Here is a 14856-nt window from a genome sequence, read left to right on the forward strand (position 1 = left end):
TTTGCAATGTTACGATATGTTGTGTGCAGTTGCAGTAAATGTAATTTTTTTATTTGTCCCAAATTTTTACAATCCATGTTTTGCCAGTGTTTGCCTTTAAATATTTACCGGTATACATCAACATATATATACATGTACACACATGTACATGTACACGTAAATTTATGTTTGTATGGTACAGATGGTTTACAGACAATGTCTTTGAAGGTACAAAATGTACATGTAAATTTGTACATGTACCGGTATTTATTAATTGTCACATTAAAATATCTAGAGTCGAGATAAATAAGAAAAGGGAATTTTTGTAACCATAACAATGTGTTATAAATTATGCAGATTAACATCCTCAGAACAGATGTGAAAGTGAAAGTTACACATGAATTCCCAGACAGTCTTTTTCCCATTCTGTTCTCATAGGAATCAGTCATGGTCTGTCCCTTCACCCAACACCAATCAATCATCATCCTGTGCAATATATATGGAAAACCAACTTTATTATATTGTGTGATCAGAGAACTGGTACTGTACAGATGGCTGTACCTTCCTTCCCCTTAGACATTGAAATGTAGGCCTACTGTCAATATGCATACCGGTATGGTTCATTGTGACTGAGTGGCATACTGGTACCACTTGATTCAGTTGAAAACATCTCTCTTTGAGACGTGCTTAAAAAGTCAGTGTACATTGTACATGTTAAGATTTCATAGCTTGTACTGTAGTGTACAATCAATGTACCGGTATGCTTACACTTTTGCAGTAAACATGTACAGTAGTACAGGGTAAATATTGTGTACATTGTACATTATTGGTGGTTCAGTGCGGGACGTTCATTTTGGACAGTGTGTTTATTATAATCAAAGTTATATTCATAAAGTGCAGTTAAATGTACACATCGTCGTACTACAACTGTACTACAACTGTACAACAACACAATTTTGATTTAAAAAGAATTTATTCATGCAACTTTTCTGATAGTAGAAATTGGCTCGAAACACCATAAATTTGAACGTACTCAGACAAATTTATTTTTGTGGTACAGGTACCGGTACTTATTAATACATTTTTCAGATAAAAGTAATGGCTGAACTGTTGAACATTCTAAGTTTCAATAACAGGTAATTCTAGTCAACATTTGAAGTGAGATATTTTATTGCCCCCAGAAATATTCTTTGATCTCACCGACCTCTCCAAAAAAACCAAAACTAACCACAACAACAAACAAACGAACAAAAGTTGAAGTCTGGGTAAAAAGAACTGTTACCTGCAATATTTACTTGATAAATTTGTTTTAGGCGAAGTAAAAAAAAGACATGTTTGTCGTCCCCGCCCGCTTCCTTTATGAAGGCCGCCTGGATTTTTTTTATTATTTTTTATTTTTGAAAAATGCAGTAAAAAAACACCGAAATGAATCACAACTTTTGGCGGTTAAAGCAAATGCATCTAAAACTGTTCATTGTAGACCAACACAACTCTGAATGACACTGTAAATATGTTCAGTTCTCTTGTCCAACTTGTCTTTCATTTTAAAAGTGTCTTTGAACAGTGGAAACACCAACGGTTGCAGGAAATTTTAAAATGGCGGCCATCTTAAAAATAATAAAAAATAAAAGCCCCTCTTCCTCCTTTTTTAAAAAAAAATCCAGATGAGAAACATGTTTGTTGTTTTTTTATTCGGCCTTACATGTACCAGGTATATGTAAACAACATATCAACTGTTTTTTTTTTTTTATTTCAGGAGTGATCTGCATACAGTTACAACAGTAGACAGCCTGAACATCAGTTGATACCCACAAAATGCCAGAACAAGCTGTCTGCATTGTTTTCCCAGATGAATTTTAGTCATCGAAGAAAAATTCAGACTGTCCCTACGATGTACGTCATACATCTACTTCATGTACGTCATGTACATTGCTAAAGAGGTCAGAACCGAGCAGCATAAGCACCATGCCTAAAGTTGAGATGTCTGTTTGATGGTTAAAATAAACTCCCACATAGTGGAAAAGGAAGGAAGTGAATAATTGTGTCCATCGCTATGTTTGTGTGGCAAACTCCTTTTGAGGTCAAAGGTTACTGTCATGATGGGCCAGCCAGATCACATGAAGCACAAGACCTTGGTCGTGGCTGTTTGTGCAGAAGATGGCCTTGCAGAAAGCAGTAAAGTTTGTGTAAGTCCTGTTTTGATTTCGAAATGTGATTTTTTTTTTATAAAAAAGTGCAAACAGTAAGGTATTGCTTTCTGTCCTGAGTAAAGTTTTCGCTTCCATGGACCTAAATATGCTATTTGTAAGATCTAAACAATTGTTGCATTGCCAAATTTTAAAAAGGAGTTATTTGTACATACATGTATACATTGAGTGATACTACATAGGGTCAACAAAACAAAAGTTGGGGGAAAGCAGGTCAAAGTGTGGTTGAGTAGGCCTACATATATAGAGTCACATTCAGCTGTTGACTTGAGTCGAGTCAAAAGTTCAAGCCCTCTACAAATTTGTCCCACATCTTGTTTCTCTACAGTGCTACATGTATGCTGACGTCACCGGTAAATAGCACGCAGTGGCAGAAGTGCATGCACACATTGAAACATTTGATTTCATTTTCCACCTACATTTTGATAAAGTACTTCCTTTTTAAAGAGGGTTTCAAGTACCAATATACATACATGTATACAATCATGATGTGCATAGTGGTTATTTCATTTGGCATAAGGCCAGCTAGTGTAAAGGGTTATCGAACTAAGTGTTAACAATTAAAGATATAGTCCATCATTTGTAATTTGTGCATTTTGTTCGTTTGAAGCAACAAAAGTGTTCAAAATCTAATGAAGGATACTGAACAACGAACCTGATGAAGTTTCAGCTAAGCTTCAGCTGTATATTCCGCGAAAAACAGCATTCTAGGATCTCAATTTCAAATCAAAAGTTACTGAATCATGTTTTGAATTGTTTTGAATTGCAGCTAGACGCGACGGCGCGCACTGATCCGACGAATTATAGCAACCGCACGCGCGCGTGCGTCGTGCCAATGCTTGCGCGCGCTTCGCCGAATAACAAAACGAACTACTAATTTAAATTTTCCTACGGTGCGTCTTAAGACGCACCGTTGGAAAGGCCTTCTTTCGTTGATTACTTCAAAATGACAGCTTCCCAGAAAGAATAATTTCACAGGGAGTTTAGTTCCCTTACTATCTTTCAACCAAGTTTGTTTTTCAACAATAATTACGCCAGTTACTTTTCGAGTGGCTGCAAATGATGGACTATAGCTGTAAGGCACGAACTGTAGCATTATTGGTTATTAGTTGTCAACACTATTTTGTCATCACTAATACTACGGTACTAATGACAGTAACGTACAACCCAGGCACACATTTGTGTATTATGGAGGATGTTGACTTTTTATGTCATTCATGCAGCATGCATTGCCCATGAATCACTCCAATTTCACCTGATGTATTGCAACAAGCAGTGAAGTTACGTTTTGTATCGGTATGTGTACATGTACATGTACATGTATAGAATGTCTGGTGTTAAGTCACTGTGTGCCGTAGTGTTGACAGCTTAACTCTTGGAGACCTCAGATGATTCCGCTGTATTGATAAACACACAAGCGATATCAAAATGCAGTGCCAAGCATTCACAGACTACAAATGTATAATGTGCATTGTAATTATGACCCTGTAGCACCCAAAACCACCCAAGCATTAACGATTTTATAGATTCTTCAGTAAATCCATGTACATGTACACTGTATTACATGTACCGGTACTACGTAAGCCCTTTTCACACTACCGGTAGAGCCTCTTAACCCGGGTTGAACTCACCCTGGGCGAACCCAGTGCCGCCCCAGGTTGAGTTTTTGATTTTTCAACCCCGCATCATTTCACACTTGTTTCATGCAAATCAAGCTTATTATGCTCAGTTACTACTGTTTTGAACCCTGGCAAGACTTTCACCCCGGGTTGAAAATCTCAACCCTGGTCTGGAGCAGGGTTGAGTTCAACCCGGGGCAAAATCAATTTTGGGGTTGACGCAGGGTTGATATTCTTCAAGTGTGAAACGACGCATGTTTTCAACCCTGCGCCAACCCCGGGTCAACCCCGAGATTTGTCTAATGTGAAAAGGGCTTAAATGTGCCAGTGGGAAGATGTAGCCCTACTGTGTACAGCATTACAATTTGTACATGTACAGCGTACGCATTTTTTGGTAGAAGCAGCAGTTATACCGGTATGTGAAGATTAACATCTCAGATTGTAGATTGTTTCGAGAATATGATTTGTAGTACACGAAAATGTTTGAACCCAACTCTGTAGCACTGGCTCTTTGGAACAATACGCGCAACGCTGAACGCGCACACAAATACCGCGTCATGGAACAAGACTGATCCTAACTGTTGAATAGTATTTCCCATTCCCCATGGGCGGAAAGTACTTAATATGATATGAAACAGTGACAATATACCTGTTTTATACATGTAGGCCTATGCAAAGGCAAAAATGTAATGGAGTGAAAAGTTGTTGACCTGATTGATCAGGTTTTGGATTCCCAATGTTTTTGTTAAAAGGTAAAAACTGATTTTAACAATTTGAGTGCCATGGAGTGCCGTGGCCTCGTGGTAATAAGGGCATTGAATTCGTGGTCTGCGGGTAATTCTGCGGGTTGTGGGTTCGAGTCCAGCCTGGGGTCATGGTGCGTGTGCCCTTGGGCAAGGCACTTGTCACTCATTGCTTCTCTCGACCCAGGAGTAAATGGGTACCTATGAGGGCAGTGATGGAATATTGAATTTGCTTGATTGCGCCTAACAGGCAGTATCAAGCTGTATACTCCCCAGGGAGCTGAGATGGTATTTGGAATGTTTAGTTGGCCCAATGATCAGGGGTAATAATAATACTGTAAGCGCTGTGATTTAGTTTACTAATAAAGAGCATTCTTAAATGCCGATTATTATTATATTATTAATTTAAAAATGTTACTCTGATCTGTTGCAGGTGATCAGCAGACAGTTGATCTGTTTAATCCCACCGCAAGCATGAGGTAACGAGATTAAGAACATCACAGCAATATGAACAAAACATATGAACAACATCAATAAAAAATGCCACCAAACTCTAGAGGAAGAGCCAGAACAAAGAACAAATTTTGAAAACTAATGAACAAATGATTGCCAAATGACAGCCTTTTTTGATACAACCTTTTTGATATGTAATGAAAACTGTAGAATGAAACCACCTATATCATGAGTGGAACAGGCCGGGACAATGACTCCAGTCGACCAATCGACTCCCTCGATTCCTTTGAGCATCTGGAAGGTATCGTCAACAGCCAATCAGAGGAGGACTTTGAACCAGACCTTCCCTTTGATGTACCCCCACCGGGGTTCCACTTTGACCGGGATGGATTCTCCAATGATGATCTGGAGAACCCTGGAAGTATCCAGGAGGAACACCTGACTAACGAATCTCTCGGAGGTGACATCCTCCATTTTGACGACGAGCGTGAAACAAGTGGCCTTCTAAATGAAAGCGAGCTACTGAACAACAGAGATCAGCATTATGACTCGGGAAGCAGCTGTCCCAGCGAAGACGTTTTCTACAAAGAAGGAGAGCATCTCGGGAAAGGGTCTTCAATGGACCTCTTACAGAGGTACATGGAAGCCACTCCAAGGGCCAATAGCACCTCCCATCATCAAGAACCAAACTATGCATCAGACTATGGAGACAATGACAGATCCATTGAATACTCCGATGACCTTTTTCACCCCAACGAGTCTTTTCATAACGGTCACAATGAGCAATACTCAGACGACTTACCTCCCAGAGCATCTGATCAAATTAGAAATCACCGTAGGAACAGGAGCAACGGGTTCGTTGAGCAGGAAAGAAGTGCTGGAGAAGATTCAGATGAAATATCAACTGCACCTTCCACGGAGCTGAACAACACTGTTGTAGCCAATGGCCATTTCCCTGGAAAGCCATCTGCTCACGAGGTAAAGTACGAAGACGACCCACCGGACAGCAAAGACAGCGATTCCGCCAGCATGAGCCTCGGTCAGTTCGTGCCAAACGCTGTGAACAGAAATCGACTGCCAAGACCCATGGGGAAACCGTCGAAACGGTCCACCCCAAAGGATGAGAGGGACCTCATCAGGTCCTCCAAACCAAATGACTCCCGGCAAGGATCTGTGGGTAACAGATCTGCTCGATCATCAGCTAGGAACTCACCGAGGCTACCAGCTACGGGCCCTTTACATAGAGGCCGCAACTCTCCGAGGTATTCTCAGAGGTCTGACGACCACTCGGACCGCTCAAGGAATAAACAGTCTTCCACAAACCCTAATGGTTTTAGAAGCCATGCCAGAAGCCCCATAGTCCCCAGACTGGAGCTGAGGAGGACCTCAACAGCCAGCAGTGCAAACCTGAGTCTCTACTCTGAACCGTCCAAGCTTGACCTCTCGCTCAGACTCCAGGAAGAGTCCAAAACTCGACAGCAAGCTGATGAGCTCAACGAGCAACTTCAGAAAAACTACGACGAGTTGCTTGGGAAATTCGCACGAGCGGAGAACACGATAGACCAGTTGAAACTTGGGGCTCGAGTGAATCTGTACGGGGATAGTCCAGCGCCGGGCCAGAGCATTCAGGGGACTCTCTCCCCTGCGCAGAAGCCAGGCGCTTTCGTCATTAATCATCCGCAAAAGGCAACTGTTCATCATATTTCGTCATCAGGGTGAGTTTTTCATTCCTTTGTTTTTTTTGTTGATAACAGCGGTGGGATTAAAATTCAGATTTCTCTGAAATTCGGTTTGAATTCCACAATTCAGTTTGAATTTGGGAAACCACATATTCGAAACCAACTTAAAAAAAACAAGGTCTTCCATTTTTTGTGGCACAAGCTAAAGAAAACAACTGGAATATCCCCAATTGGCTCTATGGTCCCTGATTGTAACTGCATTCAATCACTAGCGGTCTTCTGGGTTCATGAGTAGCCTGCCCATTCGTCTGATCAGAGAGTTCCCCCCCTTTTTTTTCCAACATAGCAGCTCTCAAGTGCTTTATTTAAGGCCCAGTGGTCATTCGATCCTACAAACTACATGTATACGTATACCTAATCATCGTTAACTGCATTCCGTGCGACACCTCACTTGTAACATTTTGTTTGCATGACTGTGACTGAATGGGAACTTCTGGTGAAATCAGATAACCATTGTTCGGTTTGAAATAACATTAGGAGAAACTGTTTTTTTAAATCTCCGATTTCTCCTAGGAGGTTAAGGACATAAGGTAGCATACACTGTACCGTGCATGTATGCAGATATGCAGACAACACTCTGTGCACAAAATGTGCATTTTAGGCAGAAAAGTTCACTGAAGCTTTGGAAAATATTCTTCTGAATGTACATATGTACGATGTATCGTAATAGGATCAACGTTTTTCATGCACTTTTCTTGACCACTTTTGGAGAGCACATGGGATAGGAAACACCGCATGCATGTGTATACTGGTTCATGCATAGCGCTAAATACATGTACGCATATGGGCAGGCCGTCACCGTGTCATGGGGAAGTTTATATTGTTAAGAAAATTAGGACCGAGTTGTGGGGAGTTTCTGCTGTCCCCATAGCGTCTTCGGTCCCCATATGTGGGACAACACATGTGTAGTCCCCACAGTTAAGGCACAAGAATGTATGCTGTCTCCCCTCACCAACTCTCCCTTTTCTACCAATGAGGTAGTACTGGTACTTTTGGGCGGAGCTCATATTCCGACTGTTGAAATCTTGCCTCTTTTCTCTTACCAGTAATCGAATGTCAGGAGGCCAGATGGGAAACCAGCCGCCCAACCAGGCGGGTCCCACCAGCATGGGTGTGCAGACCAATAACAACAACAAAGTGGGGCCTGCAGGCACCAGACCATCGGAGATGGCAAGGACGAGTGATTCGGATGGGTTTCCAGCAGGGGAGGGTATTCTGATGGCGCTTGCATTCCAAGTGAGGAGTCAACAGGAACAGGTATGCACGAATGGTTAGGATAATGTTTCGCCCCAAGTACGTGTATATTATATTATATTTATTTACTTCGACATTTCTGTCGCGGGTTGTGGAAAAGGTTACATAACCCATATAAAATCCACAATCGCGTTAAATTATTAAAACAGGAAATTTATATAAAAATAACTAAAATCGAGTGAAAAACTAACTAAAATCGGGTGATGCAATAAAAATCTTGGGGTAGAATATAGTAAAAATGAATTAAAACATGCTTCCAAAAATAAAAACTGCAAAAGAATACAAAAAAAGAATTAAAAATTAAACTTAAAAATCAAACAGCAAATGTAATAAAAATGTGTAAATCAAAAGCTAGGAAATATAATTAGTTAAAATATAAACTATAAAATAGTGAACAACGAGAACGGGTTCACAATTTAAAAAAACAAAAAAACGATAAAACAGTTTTGAAACCTGGGTCTAAATTAAAAGAAAATGCATCAGTGAAGACTTAAAAATACTTAAGGGGGCGCTTTGAGTGATATCACCTGTATAGCAGTGGCCCCAACTTGGTGACCCACATGGATGTCATGTGATCACAATGTAAGTTTCATGTGGTCGTCTGCATGGTTTTTAAAATTCAGTGATGCAAAACTAACAGTGTAGCCTAATTCTTTTTGAACCCAGCTGACCCTGTAAAACTTACAACTGCAGAGCACAAATCTTGCAATCAACAATTGACAGTTGGGAAGTTTGCCGGCTGTGTGCACTGGACTTTGGTTAACACAAGTCCATCATCCAGTCCCAGGTTAAAGCCAGAGTCCATTATTTGCGGCTATCCAAAAAGTAACTGGCCAGCGTAATCATTGTTGAAAAACATACTTGGTTGAAAGATAGTAAGGGGACTAAACTCCCTGTGAAATTATTCTTTCTGGCAAGCTGTCATTTTGAAGAAATCAACAAAAGAAGGCCTTTCCAACGGTGCTTCCTAAGAAATTCAAATTAGCAGTTCGTTTTGTTATTCGGTGAAGCGCGCGCAAGCATTGGCACGACGCAAACGCGGGCGCGGTTGTTCTAATTCGTCGGATCAGTGCGCGACATCGCGTAGCTGCAATCGGCTCAGTGAGAACGTGCTTCGGATGCTGAATTCAGGCCCAATTCAAAACATGATTCAGCAACTTTTGATTTGAAATCGAGATCCTAGAATGTTGTTTTTCTCGAAATATACAGCTGAAGCTGAGCTGAAACTTCAGGTTAGTTGTTCAGCACCCTTCTTTATATCTTGAGCACTTTTGTTGCTTCAAACGAACAAAATGCACAAATAAATGATGGACTATACCTGTACCTTTAATTCACAAGCTATTCAAATGATATGTGACAAAGGTGTTATTTTTATTAATATTCATCCCCTGTTACTTGTGACTTGTGATTTAATACTTGCGACTGGAGTTGTGATACACATGTCATGTACAACATTGCTAATATCTGTCATGTTGAACATGAGTAACAGGTTAACATTGTGTGAGAGAAATATATGCCTGACTTGGAATTGCCGTATAATTCCTCAAAGGTAAAGGCCATCATTTGTAATTTGTGCATTCTGTTCGTTTGAAGCAACAAAAGTGCTCAAGATCTAAAGAAGGGTGCTGAACAACTAACCTGATGAAGTAACAGCTCAGCTTTAGCTGTATATTTCGAGAAAAACAACATTCTAGGATCTTGATTCAAATCAAAAGTTGCTGAATCATGTGTTGAATTCGGCCTGAATTCAGCGTCCGAGACACGTTCTCACTGAGCCGATTGCAGCTACTTGATGACGCGCACTAATCAGACGAATTATAGCAACCACGTGCCCGTGTGTTCGCCGAATAGCAAAATGAACTACTAAATTGAATTTCCTACGGTGCTTCTTGAGAAGCACCGTTGGAAAGGCCTTCCTTTGTTGATTTCTTCAAAATGACAGCTTGGCAGAAAGAATAATTTCACAGGGAGTTTAGTCCCCTTACTATCTTTCAACCAAGTATGTTTTTCAACAATAATTATGCCAGTTACTTTTTGAATAGCTGCCAATGATGGACTCTGGCTTTAACTCTTTGTGCACAGAGGGGTCACTAGCGACCACCCAAGAAATGTTATAAACTGTGCATCTAGTCCAGTCATCTATTCACAAAAGGGTTAACTGAAATATATTTTTGATAGTGCAGATAATGATTCAATGTCATTCTTTTTTATATGTAGATTGATTCCTTTGGAATACTGCTTCAGGAGAACCAGCTTGCTCCCTCTGAGCAAAAGGCGGTTCTGGCCCAACTGAGAACGGCCCAGGGCAAATTAGAGGCAGACTACATGCAGGCCAAGGAGGAGCACAACGCCCTCCGGCGAAGGAACAGCCTACTCAACGGAGGGGCAGAGTTGACCTTTGACCCAGACAGGTCACTGGAGGGGGAAATCTTCCAGCTGGGGATGAAACTTGAGGACCTGGCTGAGATAGTGCAGGTAAAGAGAACTTTTACCCCAACGATCCCCAAACAGCCAAACTCCAACACCAGGAATTGTTGGGATCTGTTGGGATGAGTACTGCACTAGTAAACTGGTTGTGCTGTGGGTGGGACTAGGCATACCTTGGTTCTAGGTTGGTTTATCTCCTAAATACTTCGCGTGGGAGTTTATACAGGAGACAGAAACACCGGGGTAAACCCCTTCTCTTAACGATAAGTGTCACTGGGTTCTTTAACGATCCTCAAACAGCCAAACTCCAACACCAGGAATTGTTGGGATCTGTTAGGATGAGTACTGCACTAGTATTAAACTGGCTGTGCTGTGGGTGGGACTAGGCATACCTTGGTTCTTGGTTGGTTCATCTCCTAAAATACTTTGCTTGGGAGTTTATACAGGAGATCAGAAACACCAGGGCAAACCCCTTCTCTTTAACAAGTGTCACTGGGTTTTCTAACGTGCATTGGAATAAAAAACACACAGGACCTGCGGCTTTACGTCCCATCCGAAGGACGAAGCAATAAACAGAATCCAACTGTTGATGTGCACAGTTTACCATATGGTGTTGGGATTTGCAGGGATGAGGAAGGGTCCTAGTAAATCACCCTAGGGAGCTAGGGTTAAGGTTTGAAGTTTGTTGGGGTGAAGTCAGAAATAAGAGTAATCTTGCAGTTGTACCATGTAAAATGAAATGTCTTTTGTGAGTCTGTGTAGTTCTGAAAAGAACTGGGGTAGCTACATTTTTCGTACATTATGCTCTGCCCGTCACAAGAGCATATTTGGGGCCAGATTAAGTGTTCCGTAGGCCCTGGGCATCGGTGACCAATAGGCCTTAATGTGCCCTAGGTACCAGCACCAATTTCATGTCGGCCGACCATCGTTGGAAATTGATACACAAAATTCCACTTTTCTCGAAAATGACAGCACACCAGCTGCCATGATTTCACAGGGTGCTCGAGACTATTATTCACTTACAGCAGGGTTCGAAATTTGCGGTAGCCCACTAGCCAAATGCTAGTCAAAACAGTGGCGGGCTAGTCAAACTATTCCTTAACCCTTACCCTACTTGACCCTCCAATGCATGCCAATTGTGCCTCAAGAAAATCTCCTATGTTTTTTGCATGGCCCTCCAATATCTGCCATGTCATTTCAAGGGTAACTGGACAGGCACTCCAATACATGCCACAGAGAACAATGAGAGTCCTCTGATAACAAAGTGAGTGCCCCCAGCTGGTCAGTATCAGGCACCCTCCAGGGCCTCCAACTCCTGCCAATTGGAGCCTTCACTGTTAAGACTTGTTATCTGCCAAATAACTGCAGCTGGAGGGCATTGGCATAACCAACTGACATGCAGTAAACTACCCTCAGAGAGTAAGGGTTAAGTAGCCCGGCTGGCGAGTCAAGAATTATTACATCTGTTAGATCATAAATGTTCATGCTTGAACGAGTGATCGAGTTCAACAAGCCCATACGGAAGTTTTCGGAAGTGCGAGGTCAGTTCTTGGCCCGATATTTCTCTTTCATGTCATGCGATTTTCAGATTCCATTTTTTAAAGAAATCAATGTACCGGTACCAAAACTAATTTCAAAAACTCTGACTTGTACACTTTAACTTTCCTTTTCGAGGGGTCAACTTTCGGGCTCTATACACGTTTTACATAATGCACATAACAAAAGAACAAAACATGCGGGCTAGTTAAGAGTCTGTTTCAGTAGCCCGGCTGGCTAGTGAAAAAAAGTTAAGGTCGAACCTTGTACAGTCAAGTAAGGTTAGTATTACATGATCATTTGGTAGTTTGTTTTTGATGTCTGCAAATATTGTATATACCTTTAATAGCGTGTACATGAGAACAAACATGTACATGTATGTATGTATGTTGAAACGTTTATTCATGTGTGGTGTTTCAAATGTTGATGCATTTACAACAGAACAATCTAAACAGTGACCCTCCAGCTACACTTCCCCTGCCGCATGCCTACCAGGATGAGGAATTACAGAGGCTTCGTCAGAAGTTGGAAAGAGGGCTCCAGAAATCAAGGTAGATATCACCAAAATGGTTTCCAATCAGCTGAAATAAAGAAATAACTATTTTCAAACAAATTACATGCTTTATATACTTCGGGGCCAATCACCAATATCATTTTTCTAAAAGTTTGATTTATGATTCTTAACAGGGTGTATAAAACACCTGAATAAATCCCTGTATCTGATTGGTCGGTCGTTGATCACATGTCATTGAATTATTCGTTCCAACCCACGGCCTGGCCGTACCGCAAAAATAGAAGTTCTATTCCACGGTAAATAGAAGTTGCATTGCAAGGTCATAGATTGGTGGTTCTGACCAATCAGATGACGAGGATTTTTCCATGTGTTGTATAAAACAAATGAGGAATGTTTCACATTTTTGCAATGGAAAGAATAAGTTCATTTGGCGACAGATGGAATGTTCCATTCCACTCGGCTTCGCCTCGTAGAATGGAACATTCCATCTGTCACCTCATGAAATTATTCTTGCCATTGCACTCATAAAAAATTATTATTTGTATGCTATAGTTGAGTTTTTAGTGTGTCCCATTTAATCAGTTGGAGAGCCCCTCAACAGAAACCGTGTTTCTTTAGGTGATCCAGCGGGAGCTGGTAAAAGATATAGTCCATCAGTTGTAATTTGTGCATTTTGTTCGTTTGAAGTAACAAAAGTGTTCAAAATCTAATGAAGGATACTGAACAACTAACCTGATGAACTTTCAGCTCGGCTTCAGCTGTATATTCCGAGAAAAACAGCATTCTAGGATCTCAATTTCAAATCAAAAGTTGCTGAATCATGTTTTGAATTGTTTTGAATTGCAGCTATATGCGATGTCGTGTACTGATCCGACGAATTATAGCAACCGCGTGTGTGTCGTGCCAATGCTTGCGCGCACTTCACCGAATAACAAAACGAACTACTTATTTATATTTCCTACGGTGCGTCTTAAGACGCACTGTTGGAAAGGCCTTCTTTCGTTGATTACTTCAAAATGACAGCTTGCCAGAAAGAATAATTTCACAGGGAGCTTAGTCCCCTTACTATTTTTCAACCAAGTATGTTTTTCAACAATAATTACGCCAGTTACTTTTCGAATGGCTGCAAATGAAGAACTGTAGCTTTAAATATTGTATTGTGTATGTTTTGTCTCAAATGTTCATGTGTATTTCTGTGTATTAAATGTTATTGTTTGTTGTTACAAATGTATCCCAATAAATGAAATGAAAGGAAATGAGTTCAGAACATCTGTGTTCAAATTTAGATCTATCCTGTTAAACGGTGATCAATGAATTGTCTGGTAGCTCAAGCGTCTTACACACATTTATTTTATGAAAACATGTAATTAAATACTTTGTTACAGCAAAGCATTAAAGCCGACCAACTCAGTCCGTTTTCTTCTGGCCTTTATATACATGTACTGAACTTTAAATTGCTGTTTGCCTTTTTTTCCTGATTTCCTAGGCAAGATGAGGAAAGATTTTCAACAGGAGACAATGAACAAGATGGTATGTATACAATTACTGTTTGCCTGCATTGGAATCTCTGAGTATTAATAAATATTCATAATCTTTAAGTAATAAACCATTATGATATTTTGAAATGTTGTCATCGAGGTGTCTTTGAGCCAATTTTTTTTCTTAAATTAGATCAAGTAATGGCATTGTTTTCTTTTGCTAATTCTTGATTTATTGGTCTTAAATTTGTCAATAACTAGCAAGAAACATGCATGTATCTGAAGCAGATTTAAAGGTAGAGTAGAACATTTGTCATTGGTGCAGTTGTTTCATTTGAAGCAACAAAAGTGCTCATAATCTAAAGACTGGTGTTTAACAACTAACCTGATAGAGCACTAGCTCTGTGAATGTTGCATATTTTGAGAAAAACACAATATTCTGGATCTCCATTTTAATTCAATAGTTGCAGAGTCATGACACGATCCCGAAATCAGCATTCGGGTCATGATTCTCATTCAGCTAATTGTTGCTACGTGATGTCACACACTGAACTTACATCGGCTGCCGCGTGGTCTCAATGCCTGATGAACAGACAAATATTAGGTGTAAAGTGCTTTCAGATTGTTGACACAATGGAAAATGCTGTTTTTAAAGCATGACCATTTTTTTAAGGAGTTGCATACATGTATATATATATATCATGCAATCAATTCAGAATATGAGCTAATCAAGCGAGACTGGCGAACCACAAGCAGTCATTCAGATCCAAGAGCAAGAGGGCGCAAACAGAGCTAAGTAAACATATATGGGACTTAAAGGACGAAGGGAAAGACTATGAAATCAAATGGGACATTGTTCAAAAAGCACTGCCATACTCAAGAGATGCAATTTGTAAACGAGATGCAA

General features: G+C 40.5%; 1 protein-coding gene across 1 annotated transcript in view; it reads left to right on the forward strand.

The window, feature by feature from the left end:
- LOC119719955 (microtubule organization protein AKNA-like) overlaps window positions 1-14856 on the forward strand; it is a 34893-nt gene that overhangs the window by 6827 nt on the left and 13210 nt on the right. The window contains exons 2-7 of the mRNA XM_038189440.1: window positions 1736-2165; window positions 4982-6716; window positions 7787-7997; window positions 10212-10469; window positions 12399-12508; window positions 13958-14001. Of these exons, the coding sequence (XP_038045368.1) occupies window positions 5230-6716; window positions 7787-7997; window positions 10212-10469; window positions 12399-12508; window positions 13958-14001 (2110 nt within the window). The 5' untranslated portion in view covers window positions 1736-2165; window positions 4982-5229. The remainder of the gene's footprint in view (window positions 1-1735; window positions 2166-4981; window positions 6717-7786; window positions 7998-10211; window positions 10470-12398; window positions 12509-13957; window positions 14002-14856) is intronic.

The sequence above is a fragment of the Patiria miniata genome, unplaced genomic scaffold (genome assembly GCF_015706575.1).
Source record: "Patiria miniata isolate m_02_andy unplaced genomic scaffold, ASM1570657v1 HiC_scaffold_9, whole genome shotgun sequence".
NCBI lineage: Eukaryota > Metazoa > Echinodermata > Asteroidea > Valvatida > Asterinidae > Patiria > Patiria miniata.